Source organism: Scophthalmus maximus, chromosome 3, assembly GCF_022379125.1.
Source record: "Scophthalmus maximus strain ysfricsl-2021 chromosome 3, ASM2237912v1, whole genome shotgun sequence".
Lineage (NCBI taxonomy): Eukaryota > Metazoa > Chordata > Actinopteri > Pleuronectiformes > Scophthalmidae > Scophthalmus > Scophthalmus maximus.
In genome coordinates, this window is record NC_061517.1 from 26,962,903 (window position 1) to 26,978,214 (window position 15,312).

The 15,312-nt window shown below is 43.6% G+C and overlaps 1 protein-coding gene across 3 annotated transcripts; it reads left to right on the forward strand.

The window, feature by feature from the left end:
• The first annotated feature begins 373 nt into the window (after positions 1 to 373).
• Positions 374 to 14,769, forward strand: zfr (zinc finger RNA binding protein). Of its 3 annotated transcripts, none has more exons than XM_035639658.2 (20): positions 374 to 508; positions 664 to 745; positions 3,049 to 3,328; positions 4,183 to 4,336; positions 4,445 to 4,654; positions 4,977 to 5,224; positions 5,375 to 5,581; positions 5,670 to 5,988; positions 6,566 to 6,750; positions 6,839 to 6,958; positions 7,088 to 7,233; positions 7,326 to 7,488; positions 7,930 to 8,144; positions 8,279 to 8,429; positions 8,779 to 8,920; positions 10,873 to 10,970; positions 11,781 to 11,876; positions 12,342 to 12,453; positions 13,374 to 13,471; positions 13,596 to 14,769. In XM_035639658.2, the coding sequence occupies exons 1-20, from the start codon at positions 472 to 474 to the stop codon at positions 13,776 to 13,778; spliced, it is 3,246 nt and encodes a 1,081-aa protein (XP_035495551.1). In that variant the 5' UTR covers positions 374 to 471; the 3' UTR covers positions 13,779 to 14,769. The 3 variants fall into 3 exon arrangements, 2 of the variants coding, with proteins under 2 accessions (XP_035495551.1, XP_035495552.1); XM_035639659.2 differs by having other exon boundaries at positions 4,183 to 4,321; XR_004794514.1 differs by lacking the exons at positions 10,873 to 10,970; positions 13,374 to 13,471; positions 13,596 to 14,769 and having other exon boundaries at positions 12,342 to 12,359.
• Positions 14,770 to 15,312: the final 543 nt, after the last annotated feature.

The following is a 15,312-nucleotide window of genomic DNA, read 5'->3' on the forward strand; positions in this document are numbered from 1 at the left end:
TCCACCAACACCGTCTCTCAAAATCCTGTGGGAAACACTGAACCCTTCAAAGGAGGCGCCCTGGGTCTTATTGGGTTTTAATTTTGGAACTGTACATTGGAATGCCCTGACATAGTCTGAGTGACACCATGGTGTACTATCAATCTGAAGTGGAACTGGTCTGTGGAAAAAGTACGTTTTTTTACCAGTATCAATATAAAAAGAAAACAGCTCATGTATGGAGTCTAGTTTATATTTATTATTCAATATCAATTCATATTTATGTCTATATTGGTCCATAACTGAATGACCGTCCATCGGAACGTTGTATTTGACGTGAAATCACTTCTTGTTACATAATGAACTCACAACAACGTGCTGCTAGCTCGGGCTCGGTCGCTCTGCGCATGCGCCCAGGCGGACATCCGGGTTCGACATGTATTATAACTCGGCTGATGAGCGACTCGGTCGACGGTCGAACACACGAAGCAAATGATTCCCATATGTCCCGTAGTGTCCTTCACCTATGGTGAGTATGTCGGCGGGATCCTGTGCAGCTCGCCTCAGACACTCCACAGTCACTACGACTGTCCACGTGTTGTCCAGATTCACACGTTAAACGATGATCCTCTGCCCGATGCTAACGGTTAGCTTAGCTTCACCCTGTGTGTCTGTCCTCCGCAGTGCCCAGCCGGCTCGGTGAAGATGCCAAGATGGCTACCGGCAATTACTTTGGATTCAGCCACGGCGCTGCCGCCCAGTACAGGTGAGTGGGGCCTCAACACGCCGTCTCCTGCCCCCCCCCCCCCCCCCCCCCCCCCCCCCCCCCCCCCCCCCCCCCGGTCTGTCCTGCTCCGTGGTTGACCTCACACGTTAGCGGGGTGATGTGCAGGTTCACCAGCTGTCTGGCTCCATTGTGCGGGCTGGGGGAGGGGGCGCTGCGGCAGAGGGATCACTGTACATGGCTCGGCCTGGTCCCCCCACACACACACACCCCGGTGGTCTCACGGTTATACAGTGTGTGTGTGTGTGTGTGTGTGTGTGTGTGTGTGCAGCTTATTGATATGATCCGTGGATGGACCAGGTCAAGAGACTTAACCACAACAAGGAGAGAGAAGCAAGCCGTCGTCCTTCAGATTTCCTGTTGTTGAAATCCACGTGTACCTCAGCCCCGAATATATGTGTATGTATGTGTATATATATATATATATATATATATATATATATATATATATATATATATATATATACACATACATACACACACACACACACAAACAGTGACAAGAAAGAGTATGTCAACCTTTGGAATTACCTGGTTGTCTGTATTAATTGGTCATAACATGTCTAGTCTGGTACTGTATGGAGGTGGTGGCTCAGGGTAAACCCTTTGAAAAACACACATACAGTGAATGGAAATCACAGAACTTCCTTTTACAGACAAAACTGAAAAATCACACATAAATAAGTTACTTTCTTTAAATAGCTAAAAAGACCCTTAAAGGTTTAAACGTTACAGTATAAAGCAGAGCAACTTCCAAACTAAATACGTCTAGGGATAAATGATTCATTCAAATATTAACATTCAGCCATAGTTAGAAAAATAATACTTATAGAAGAATTGACATGTCCTTCGACACTTCTGTATTGGGTTAGAAGTGCACAGCTGTTATCAAACCGTTATGACAAAGAAATGGAGTTGAGGCTTGATATTCTAGTTTAATCATAAACTATCAGAAATAACTGTAAATGAAACACAAATATGTAGAACGTGAATTAAGAAAAGAAACCAATGCACATTTTTTTTGCATTGTTTATTCTTTAAAATGAAAGATTTCATATTGGTAAACGTAAGCGCTTATACGATATGTCTGAAAGGCTCATATCGGACGATATTATCGGCCAACAGATATATCGGCCGTGCTCTACTCCAATCAGCCTTTGCTGACATCATCAGTCACGGGGTTCACACACTGTCCAACCTACACAGTGAGTGATAAACTCAATGTGGACAAAAATGCCATAATTTGTGGTATTAGTTTAAACAAATTGTGTTATTACTTTTATAAGATCAGTCAGTATCATGTTTTGAAACAAATTTATACAAAATTTACAATTTATTTATTTTTAAAATGCTGGAAATCTTTAAAGGGTTCTCACTCTGTTTTTCTTGTCACCGTATGTACAAAAAGTTTACCGTCAACCTAGAATTAGAAGCTATTCGTCTTAAGTAATGTCTTTGCACCACCTGCAGTTTACCGCACTCTCGCAGGAAACAGGATGAGGGATTAGTGTAATAAATGGTCCATGTGCTCTGCGTCCCCGACAACAGTCTCCGTTTGAGTCCTTGAGCTGTTTTCAGACATGAACTCCGGACAAGGTCAGCAGAATTGCGCCCGGACGTTTTACATATGATGAACACTGCGGGAGATTGTCCGAGTGAGACGCAGCAGGATAATCTCCAGAGCGTTCTGTGGCGTCTGTGTAGAGCAGCAGGAGTCTGTGTTGTAGTTTACAGTCATCAACACACCCGCTCGCTCTCTGTGACCTCTTCAGTGGTCCTGGACTTCAGAGCCGTGGACACAGGGCTTCATACTACTACATTTTAATGTTATTAACAGTGTTTTAAAACAGAACTGATTTTTGTCCAGGTGAGTGTTTTAGCTCCATATCAGTTTTAATCCCCGTTGAAAACCTATATCACGTGACCATGCACACACTGAGCATGCTCATACTGATGGAAACAGGAAGCAGATTGTCAACTCTACAGTCGCTTACTGCAGAGTTGCTTACTTCAGTGAAGAGGAAGAGCAGGGGTTTCTTTTCTTGAAGCTACAACGGGATGGGAAAATATTTAATTGTTTCCTTCCCTGCTGGTAGTTGAGTCGTGACTGACAAGAACCAATTAGGAAGCGAACTCGGGAAACTGGGTCATTGTTTCCTAACGTCTCTGTTTTTTACTCATCCATACTACAACGGAGCCGTAGTACCACTCTGTTTACTCGGGGCAGAGCGAGCTCACACACACACGCTAACCTCTGACATTTCTCTCTTGTGTTGCCCCACTAGTCAGCAGCAAGCGGCAGGGGTTGCCTACACGCACCCCACCACGGTGGCCAGTTACACGGTGCATCAGGCTCCTGTGGCGGCTCACACTGTGGCGGCAGCCTACGCTCCCACTGCAGCCACAGTAGCTGTAGCCAGGCCTGCGCCCGTCGCCGTGGCAGCTGCCACTGCTGCAGCGTATGGAGGATACCAGCCAACCCATGCTGCCACTGACTATGGCTACCCTCAGCGCCAGCCTGAAGTCCCTCCACCACCCCCACCCGTCACCTCGCAGAACTACCAGGTACACCACCAGCATTTCACAGCTGCTATGCACGTTCTTAAAACAACTTTATATTCGTCATTTTGTTCACATTCAGTCTGCATGTTTGTTTGGGATTAGGCCTCTGCCTTTATAATGTGTGGAGGACCACAGCAGTCATGTTAAATGTTGTTACATTCATTTTTTCTTTTTGGCCAGTAGCAGGTGGAATTAAAAGGGAAATAAAGATTAATGACTTAATCCATAAATTAATTATACAAAGTAGTTTATTAATTCATGTTTAAACTCCAATACAAATTAGATTAAAAATGGATTAATATCTAAAAGGAATTTTTGAATTTGATTTTAGAAGATGAATAACTTAAGTTTTATATAAATTGTTTAGAAAGGCAGTTGATTTACGCATTTGCATTTCCATTTTTCTTCAGCTTTTTCATGTTCTACATCATTTAAAGCTCTGTAACTCACAAGTCCCATTGGGCCTGTGGTTTGAAAGTTTGTAGCAATAATGGAGGTTTATTCAACCAATGAGGGAAAGTCATGTTCAAATACTTTTGGGTCAAATGATGAGGATTGATCAAAATGTTGCTGTATTAATATGGGCTTCTGGTGAGGAAGGGAGAGGTCATTAAAGACATTCAAATGTGTTTTGTGTGATGAGAACACGATCAGAGCGTCACCACATGAAAGTGCAGGTGAAAATGCACTTGAGATGCATCGAAGGTCTGGTAAAAATATTTTAGGTAATTATCTTTAAAAAAATTCCACAACACAGATCAGTACTACAAGTACTACAATTTTCCTCCTCGGTGGACTTGGATGCACCAGGAGCGATCTGCGTTCAGTGTTGAGTGTTTTTCTGTTATCCTTTGCAGGACTCTTATTCATATGTCCGCTCCACCGCTCCAGCCGTAGCCTACGACACTAAGCAGTATTACCAGCAGCCCACTGCTACAGCAGCTGTTGCTGCTGCGCAGCCACAACCCAGCGTGGCAGATTCTTACTACCAGACAGGTATGCTAAATACAGGTACGTCAGTTTATTTGTAACACCTAGCTAAAATTAAAGTAGTCTAATATATATCAGTCCTGCAGCTAACGTTGTGTTAATATGTTTATCCATTTTTTTGTTCTTTAGCCCCCAAACCAGGATACAGCCAGGGGGTAACATCATACACCCAGAGCCAGCAGACGCGACAGGTGACTGTGATCAAGCCAGCCGCTCCCAGTCCCTCATCCACCTTCTCCATCTATCCAGTGACCTCCACCGTCCAGCCTGCTGCTGCCTCTGTGGTCCCCTCGTACTCCCAAAGCCCAACCTACAGCACTAATGCTGTCACCTACTCTGGTAAGAAGAAGCTGAAAGTTCACCATGAGTGAAGGTGACAATGATAGATATTGGAGAGTCCAAAGAATATTATTAATGCTGCTTAGGCTGTTGGCTCCTTTTACCGTCCACCATTATATTGCAAAAGTAATAACACCTGCCCCAACCTGCACTCAGTTTTCAGTGCCAACAATAAAACATGTTCAACTACGGTTGTGAGCATGATGAACTCTATTGACATTATGCACATGAACCATTGTGTTTTCATGGAGCCCTTTCAAAGGGCTGTAATCAAAAGGAGCAGAGAGCAGGTTCTAAGCAGTCCTTACCTGATACTTTGCAGGAACCTCGTACTCGGGCTATGAAGCAGCAGTTTACTCGGCAGCCTCCAGCTACTACCAGCAGCAGCAGCAGCAGCAGCAACAACAGAAGCAGGCGGTGGCAGCTGCAGCAGCAACAGCAGCGTGGACGGGGAACACTTTCACCAAGAAACCCCCCTTCCAGAGTAAGCAGCTCCGGCCCAAACAGCCGCCCAAGCCCCCTCAGATCCACTATTGCGATGTCTGTAAGATCAGCTGTGCTGGCCCACAGGTGAGTTCAGTGGATTCTAAATGTGAGTGTTTTGAACATATGACAGAAAAATAACATGTTTACATGGCAACAAATCGTTGTGTCCGAAACAAATACTTGTCAACGGGTGTAACAGTCTGTCTGTCTCAATCCACACATGAAATGCATCAGACGTACAAGGAGCATTTGGAGGGGCAGAAGCACAAGAAGAAGGAGGCAGCGCTGAAGGTTTCCCAGAGCAGCAGCAGCAACAGCAGTAGTGGTGGTGGGGCTTTGGCCCGCAATGCTCAGAACCAGCTCCGCTGTGAACTGTGTGATGTTTCCTGCACTGGCGCTGATGCCTATGCCGCCCACATCCGTGGAGCCAAGCACCAGAAGGTCTGAGTGGTGGTGTTAGATGATTGTAAGACAAGACAGTCACTGTGTTTAACCCTAAATAACCTGGCATGTGATTTCTCTTCCCTAGGTTGTGAAGCTCCATACCAAACTTGGGAAGCCCATTCCATCTACTGAGCCCAGTATGGTCACTCAGACATCTTCCTCCACCACAGCGGCTCCCAGTAAGACCACCTCATCCACCCTGAGCAGTTCAGGCAGCACCGGCTCTCTGTGTGTGTCTGCTTCCTCCTCCCCTGCCACCAGCTCCAGCGCCCCCTACCTGAAGCCAGTCAACATAGTCAGCAGTGGTGTTACAGGCGTCAAGAACGCTCTCGTAAACAACCTCTCTGCTGCCAACTCTGCCTCAGCTGGGAAGAAGGTCAATGCCCCCAAGATCAATTTTGTTGGTGAGTCAATGCATGTAGGAGGTGCAGTTAATTAGGCAGAAATCAAGACCAACTGAAGCATTCGTTTATTTTCGCGACATTCATTCATCAGACTTTTACACTTTCTGTGGTTAAGTGTTGCCTGGAAATCATCTAAATGATATAACTATTGTGCTGCTGTGACTCTTGTGTGTCATGGGTTCTGCTGAATTTTTTCGTCTCATTGCCAAAAGTTTTCTCCGCATGTCATAGTTGATGTGCTTTGAAAATGAATGAATCAGAAAACACTATTGTCTGAGAGGAAGCAGGAGAAAACACTTTGTACTTGCTCATTCAAAGACAGTTTGATGTTTAGAATGTCATTTCTGAGTTGTTGAGGTTTTGTACATTTAGCCAGAATCTGGTCATTTTAAGAAATTAATTCTATAATGGCATTTATTTAAGGTCTGTTTGCTTTTTAGTTGTAAAAAGGTAGTAGACATATAAAGGGACTCTTTCACTGTGTTGTCACATTGTATTTTCGTTCTTAAGGACTATTTTGACCACTGATTATTAACACTGTCCAAGATTAAACTACATTAAAATTTCTTAAATGCAGGTGGCAATAAATTGCAGACTACAGTAAAGATGGACGAGGCCAGATCAGAGGCCAAAGTGGATTCTTCTAAACCTGCGACACCCTCTTCAGGTGCTCAAGACCTCAAGACTGAGGTGTCCGATTCTCTGTCCCTGGCTGGACTGCAGAGTGACGTCCAGCCGGTCGGTCACGACTATGTTGAGGAAGTAAGTTTCACAGACTTGAGCCCGCCCAGACTTTGTCGGACAGAAATGCATTTATACCCTGATTGTAATATGTGAAACTAATTTCTAGGTCAGGAATGATGAAGGCAAAGTCATCCGCTTCCACTGTAAGCTGTGTGAATGTAGTTTCAACGACCCCAATGCAAAGGAAATGCATCTTAAAGGTCGAAGGCATCGCCTGCAATACAAGGTTTGTAGTTTTAATACACCTCAGAGTATTCAGCAGCAGCTGTTGTGCATTTCACCTTCATCAGAAGATCTATGATGCTTTTTGGGTCTTTTCAAGATGTAAAACTGACTCAAACCCTCTGCTTTGTAGAAAAAGGTGAACCCAGATCTGCAGGTGGAAGTCAAGCCCAGCATCCGGGCAAGAAAGATTCAGGAAGAAAAGATGAGGAAGCAGATGCAGAAAGAGGAGTACTGGAGAAGAAGGGAGGAGGAAGAGCGCTGGAGAATGGAGATGAGGTATGATATGTGATGTATTAATAATCTGGTGGAGCTGTGTCGTGCAGCATAACAAGCAGAACCTGGAGATGAGCTGTGGTCTTTGTTTCCAGGCGTTATGAAGAAGACATGTATTGGAGACGTATGGAGGAAGAGCACCACTGGGACGATCGACGCCGTGTTCCAGATGGAGGCTTCCCCCAGGGGCCTCCTGGCCCTCCTGGGCTGCTCGGAGTCCGGCCCGGCATGCCTGGCCTGCAACCTCAGGGGCCCGTGGTAGGGCTCCATGCTGTCTGTGCACTGTGGCTCCAAGTTGTTGACATGACATTGACATTGGTCCATATCAACTGAGCTGTAGTAAATACTGTTGTGTGCTCTTGAAATGAACAGGCTCCATGACTCATTATGATTAAGTGTCAACTTTAGCAAAAACATACTCAAATCAAAATAGCTTGTAAAGCACCAAATCAAAACCTACATTATCTCAAGGCTCTTTACACAGTGAGGTTGAGACCTCACAATATCATGTTTGGACTCTTACTGCTTTGTTCAGTGGTCAGTTATCACTCAGCGAATCATCTGTGTGTAGATGAAAAATCTTCAGGCTGGACACAAACAAAGGTTAAATATGAACACATGCATTTCATGTCAACAAGACTGTGAAAGACTTTATACTATATGGTGATAAAATGACCATGGGACCTTTGTGTCTTTCAGCCCCCACGGCGTCCTGATTCTTCAGATGATCGCTATGTCATGACCAAGCACGCCGCCATCTACCCTTCAGAGGATGAGCTCCAGTCCATCCAGAAGATCGTGTCCATCACAGAACGGGCCCTCAAACTGGTCTCTGACATAATCACAGACCAGGACAAGGATAAGGATAAGGATAAGGAAGAGGACCAGGAGAAGAAAGACTCCTGTAAAGACAGGTGGGACAAGTTAGACTTAGTCCTCACCAGTGTCCTCTTCTTGTTATAGTTTAGTGTATTGTTTATTTCAAAATACCGATGAAGTTCTATAATGGAATAACATTTTGTTCCTCTCCCGTCTTCCTTCTGTGCAGAGCCCTGAAGGGAGTGATGAGAGTTGGAGTCCTGGCCAAAGGCCTGCTCCTGCGTGGAGACACGAACGTCAACCTGGTCCTCCTCTGCTCTGAGAAGCCCACCAAGGACCTGCTCAGCCGCATAGTGGAGCACCTCCCCAAACAACTAACAGTACTGTCTTTACTACTGTTACACACTTCATGTCTTCACTGGTTACTGCACAGACGCTGCTTTGCCTTTGTAACTCTGTAGAATGTTCTGCTGTCACTGTCATTTACTGTGGCAAATATTAACAGTTTGAGCAGTAACACTAACACAGAAACACACATCATCATAGCAATGTGCACATGTTGCCACCTGGTGAAGAGCATACCTGTAAACTATATAGTCCATTCACCTGTGGACAATGCTTTGTTTCTAAGCTTATTTCTAGGTTTACTCAGTAGAATTACTGTTAAATAGTTTTATGTAAAACTGGCCTTGAAATAATATTGGTGTTTCTTTATACACAACTTTCCAGCTGGTAACACCAGAAAAGTACGAGGTCCAGGGCTCTGTCCAAGAAGCAGCCATCATCCTGACATCAGGTGCCGAGCCAAAGATGCAAGTGACAATCACGCTGACTTCACCCGTCATCAGAGAGGAGAGCGGCCGGGACGGAGGTTGGAATCACATCGCACCCCTCTTCTTGTCTCTCTGCTCTCTCTATGAAATCAGTTTCAGTATGTTGGTCGACACCCTGACGAGCACTGTCCTGCTGGCACACCATAGATGTTTGTGTTGGGCTTAAACTCAGACCACTCTGGCAACTTGCACTTCACTTTATGCATGTTTCATTTGGATTTCTGAAATCAGAAATGAGAAGGCAACCAAGTAAGTGCAAGCTCTTATAACTGTAGTTGTGGTCCATTTCCCTCAGGGTTTGTGGTGTACAGTCTGTGACGAACAGAAATCTATTAATAAAAACCTGTTTCTCTGAAACATATTTATATTGGAGACCCCTCACTTAGCTATACATTATCTGTCCAATCATGCAGCAGATCACTTGTAATATAACATTACAGTGCCAGCAGTATTGCTCTGACGCTTCCTGCTCTGTAACTCTGACCTCAAGTGCTCAAGTCTTTATCCTTTGAAACGAAGCATGATCAGTGTTTGCATTGTGTTAAGTCTAGTTCTTCCCAGGTGAGATTCTATTTTGTTTCCTGTGTTCCAGGGAATTCTTTTTCCATTTTACTGTTGGCTTCAATCAATGGGAGACATGCATTACATAATCCTTTCTCCAAATTTTCTTTTGAGATGAGGAGACAAAAATTCCTGCAGGAGAGGAACAAATAGACAACAGGAGGCACTTCCATTCCTCAAACACAATCTGGACCTAACTGTACAAAGATGTGAATTTTGCAACACTTTCTCAAATCAAGATTTGGCCTGAGGCAGAGGAAATTGGATCTTATGTTCTCACAGGAAACAAATCTTCCTTTTGTGTGCTGGTGAACACTTCACCTGTTCCGAAGTGCTCCCCTGAGGTGATTGACAGCTTCCTCCTCACACACCACTCAGAATCATATTAAGTCTGATTCGTCTGAAAACCTTTGACAAGCTTTTGTCGTTCTTTTGATTTCACTGTCGATGGAAAGCTTGAGGCAGATAATTTGAATATGGACCATTTTCTCTTTTGAATCAACAAAGGAAAGATGAAGATGAACCATGTGCAATATTGTTTTTAAACCTGATATCTTCAAATAATTCTTGGGGGAGTATTGTTGAGAGTTCAGGTAAGGCGGCGGTGACAGAGCCGTTGGTACACAGGGATGGTGGGGGTCTGATTTTAGGGATGCATGCAGTGATAGCCTAACCCCTTTGTTTGCTGTTAGTTCTCATGTTTGTTTTCTCTTCTTCAGCACCCATCGCTTCCTCCTTGTTTGTATTCGTAGTAATATGTATCTATAAGTCCAGTTTATTTCTCTGAACACAAAAAGAGAGACCTGTCTCCCATCAGAGCTTCAGTAAGGCCCGACAGCTTCGGAAGGATTTTTGACCAAGGTTTTTCTCACATCCCAAAAAACTTTGCCACACCTACTATTGCCATGCCACTTTTTTATCAGGTCACTCACGACAAGCCATGTTCTTCCTCTCTGCACCGAGTTCACACCAATCACCTTTAGCCACAGAATCCCTCCTCTGTCCCAACGCTCGAGTGAAGGAAATATGGTCAAATTTAAAATTCCCGTGGTACTCACCAAGGTATTCAGCTTTTAACACATCACCTGATAAAATAGTATTGGCTTCAAAACATGTCCGAGCCTACAGCCATGTGATTACACTAGACTGTCTTCAACGTTGAGTCAGTAAATTCAGAGCTTTTCACAGAATATAATGACTTAACTTGTTGTACACTTTGAATCTGTATCCATCCACGTGTTGATTTTTTTTATGTAGTCGTTTTTCTTTTTTTTTTTGAATGTCAGAAACCTTTATGAGCAACCCGTTGCAGGTTGACATGGGAAACACTTTGGTATGTGTGGCATTGTGTTGGTTCTCTGCCAGCCTCTCTGACCTGGTCAAACACCCATTCCTCATCTCCATTTTGACACTTCAAATCCATTTTTAGATGTAACCTCGGGTATGGTGAAAGACCCAGCGGACGTCTTGGACAGGCAAAAATGCCTTGACGCTCTGGCTGCTCTGCGCCACGCTAAGTGGTTCCAGGTTCGGAACATCATTTTACTTTCTTATTGTAGCCTTATGAGATGCATTATTTATCTGTTTATTCCTTTATTTGTGCTTTACACATTTGGTTTTCATTTTCTTATTAGGAAAATTACTACTATTTGAAGCAAAAACAAATATTCAAGGATGCCACTTGTCACAATAAGGATTTGGTGGATGTCCATCATAGTGATTATAAATCTAAGAGAAAAGAAAGAAAAGAACTGGCATCCTTGTATTCCTATTTCAATTCTCTAAGTCCTGTATTATGGTTACAAGTGATTCCATAAGGCTGCACAATAACTTGCACAAGGTTGTGCCATCAAGAAGTGCTTTCATGTTCAACATTTGTACCGTTTGATTCTATATATTTTTGTAGAATGGGGATTGAGGGAAAAGGGAACATCTGCGTGGTTTCCTGTGATTCTGACTCCAGAGCAGAAGCACAGACAAAGTGGAGCAGATGTCCCCGGCTCTTTCAGTCCCTATACTCTCCTCTCAGGTGGACTTGTACTTTGAAGTACCTGTTTGTGAGATACCTGGTAAAACTGGGGTCAGGGTTTAGAAGATGGCAAGAAACCTCCTCATTTCTTGTGCATCTTGCAAACTTTGAACTCCCTTACTAACTATGAGGTACAAGACTACTGGGAATGGCAGCTGATTGCAAACTCCGACAAACTTCAAACCATACCCAAGCTTCCATTATGCACAGTAGTGTTTGGACCTCTGTGACGGAACTGATTCTCTTGTTTGGTCCTTGGCTCGTCGTGCTGAGTCGTTCCGTGAAACTAACTGTCATTACATCAAAAGGCTAGAGCTAATGGACTTCAGTCCTGTGTGATCATCATCCGGATCCTGAGAGACCTCTGTCAGCGAGTTCCCACGTGGTCATCCTTCCCCGGATGGGTGAGTCAGTCAGACATTTAGAGGAAAACTGGAACTCTTTGGTCGTTAAATTCAAAACCAGCCTATGTTTCTGAGTCACCTGAAAGACGATGACCCTGAACTGTTAAGTTGGAAGTCTTAATTCAATATGCAAACACAAACTGGATTTCATCAGTACCAGTTGTAGATTTACTCATGGTCTTGAGATCAAAAGTCAATGTTTGTTTTAGTCGTATTTAGTGAACCTCAGTCTCTTCAATGTTAATCTGTTTTTTGTTGTCATAAGTAGATTACTCTCAGAAATATTTTCACAATGCCGATGTACTTCATCTTGTTCATGAGAAACTTGTCCTGAGCCTGAGGGATGGAATATCAGCAGCTACAGAACTCAGAAGTTTGTTGTATTGATCTTAAACTGATACATATGTTTTGTAATGATGGTTTATGAGCTGTGTGTTGTGTGTGTGTGTGTGTGTGTCTCCTCAGGCCATGGAGCTGCTGGTGGAGAAGGCCATCAGCAGCGCCTCCGCCCCCCTCAGCCCCGGTGACGCTCTGAGACGGGTCTTTGAATGTATCTCCTCTGGGATTCTACTCTCCGGTGAGTCATCGTTTAGTGTCGTACTTCAATATCTACTGATGGTGAGACAACAATTCAAAGACATTTACTGTTACATTCAGTTGTTCACATGAACAAGATGTGTGGAGAGGGTTAGTATAAAATAAGAAACTGAACTGTACATGCCAAGGGAAGTTTATCTTTCCCAAGGAGCTTGTACAAATGTAGGGTCCCAATGAAATGAATAAAGGGAACAATGACACATTAAGATTTTATTTAAATAAAATATTATTCATCATTTCATATTGTGTATCTGCTGATGGCCTATATATGTCCTGACTACTCAGATTTTGATGAAGCAACCTGTGTATCTGAAACATTAAAGTAACTCGGTTGTCGATTTTTGTATCTCTTAAAATGTAAATTACTTATATGATATGAAGGAAAGACAGTGATGTGACGTGATCCTCATGAAAGGAGATGTCTCACTCTGTTGGAGCTGAAGACATCCCTGCACGTGCTCTTGTAGTTGATGTGTTCTGACAGCGACGTGCAGAGACACAGTTTAATAAGTGAGGAGCTGATTGGACGACCTCCACTGTTGTTATTCTAATGATGAAACCAGATCAAGTGAAGCTGATCTGTTGATGATGATGATGATGGCTGCAGCTCAGTGAACCTGTGTCTGAACCCATGTCATTCACCAGAGACCAAATCTCAATCTCACAATCTCTGGTTGTTCATATCAAAGTGAGCATCATGAACCAGGTTGTGATTGATGGGAGGAGGAGTTTATCATGGAGAACAAACCTTCGCTAGAAGACGATGAGCGATGTCTCGGTGTCATGTGACTAGTCAGATCTCAAGAAACGTCTTGTGATTGTTGATCCTAATGATGTGATTTAATTCAGAATGTGTTGTCACAGACCTGCTGACTGATGAAGTGTGATGTGTTTGGACAGGGGGGCCGGGTCTGATGGATCCCTGTGAGAAGAAGTCAGTGGACACACTCACCCCCATGGGGGAGCAGCAGAGAGAAGACATCAGCTCCAGTGCCCAGGTACGAGCCCCCTCCTCACATGGTGGTGAACAGATGATGAATGATGAGCTGACTGTTCAGCGGCTCCTCACCAGAAGACGTGTGTTTGACAGTGTCTCCTGTGACTCTGTGTGTTTATGTGCAGTTCGCTCTGAGGCTGCTGGCGTTCCGTCAGATCCACAAAGTTCTGGGCATGGACCCTCTGCCACAGATGAACCCTCGCTTCAACGTCCGCAACAGCCGCAAGCGTCGCCGTGACAACAGCGATGGGACGGACAGCTTTGAGGGTGAAGGCAAAAAAGACAAGAAGGACTACGATAGTTTCTAAGTTTGTTATCAATTTGATCTACATGCAGACGTACTAACATGTTGTATGCGCTGTCTCCTGTGTGTTGTCTTTTTTTTTAATGCTACAATGTCCCAGTGTAACCGCAGCCTCGCTCACTCGCTGTCACACTTACAGAGATGTCAGTGTTGTGTTTTAGTGGAGACCTCTGTACTAGATGGAGCCGTTCGTACCTGATGTGTTCTGATCGTGGTTTGTTCAGCTGCTTCCCTTTGACCTGCGTTCGTTTGGTTTTAAGTTGTAAGGGAAGACGGAAGCCCGACTTCTCTGTATCAAGGATCAGGAGGAAAAAGGAAGGTGACATCCATCTGTACAGTTGCATTCAGAGCTGCTCTGTATTGTTGTTGTGAAGCATTTATTTGGCCAACTGAAATGTCAGAGTTTTTCTTTTGAGTATGAATAATTGTACTTACTGCTTGTGATGTTGATGCTGTGGTCTTGTTCTTTCCCAATGCTACACTAAAGATTAAGGACGAAGAAGAAAGAGTGGAAACATTAATGTTGTGAGGGTTCATCCGCTGGGGAACACAAGGTCTTTTCTGAATGATGATGATGATGAGGAGACCTACGGGGCATTGCACACTGTTAATAGATCTTTGTATTTAGTGAAGTCGTCAGCCCTTATTGTAGTTTGCCTTCATTTTCATACATTTATACATATATATGTATGAAAATATTTGTATAATAAGATAAAAATGCTTTGGTTTGTGGAAACATGGCCATGTTCACCTTGCGCATACTGTCTTGGCTTTTAAAACGTAAACTCTTCCTGGTTGATGAGGATCTTTACTGACTTGCTTGCCTTTTAATTTGGTTAGGTACTAATGTAGATTCAATTATGGAAAAATAAAGCGAAATCATTGGTGTCCGATGACATAGCTGCCCTTCAGCACAGGTCCTGTTGTGAACGACTGCTGTGTTTGGCTGTCTGCTTCAATAGTTCCATCAGCAGAATAAAATCATCCTGATTGAAGAATTGTGGAACGTCATGGTTTCTATCAGGGTACATGTACGTGTGTTGATCAAGCTTCATGTGCATGAGCCCAGAGAGTTTTCAGCTTCCTGTCTGTCAGGTTTCAGTGATAACACTGACTATTGACCTTATTCTGATGTTAACATGAGTTGCTCCCGTTGACCTGTTACAGAGCATAGCCATGTTATAACGGTTAGGGTTATCAGTCAGGTTAAGCTTCAATTACATTAAAGTTCTGCTTTTCCACTGATCATGTCTGAACGATGAGTTTTGGGCTGGAGTCACATGAAGAAACAAAGAACAGATGTTGAAATAACTTTCACAAGCAAACTTGATCGGAAAAGTCACTGATCACACAAATGTGTGCAACACGGGATGGTAAACATTTCTAGTTCACACCGTTCACACCAGTAGAGATTTGGTTTTTAATTTCACTAACCCAAACAGGAAAAACGGTTTAATCCCGGGTGTTTGGTATGGGAAAATTCACTTAACGCTGTAATTAAAACCATAATCTCCTACTTGATGATGAATCAGTCCATG

Bases quoted from the DNA above. Each gene is read 5' to 3' on its own strand.
- zfr (XM_035639658.2), top strand. From the start codon at position 472: ATGATTCCCATATGTCCCGTAGTGTCCTTCACCTATG. The intron at 3,329-4,182 runs GTACACCACCAG...TATCCTTTGCAG, and splicing joins TCACCTCGCAGAACTACCAG to GACTCTTATTCATATGTCCG. The intron at 4,655-4,976 runs GTAAGAAGAAGC...GATACTTTGCAG, and splicing joins TAATGCTGTCACCTACTCTG to GAACCTCGTACTCGGGCTAT.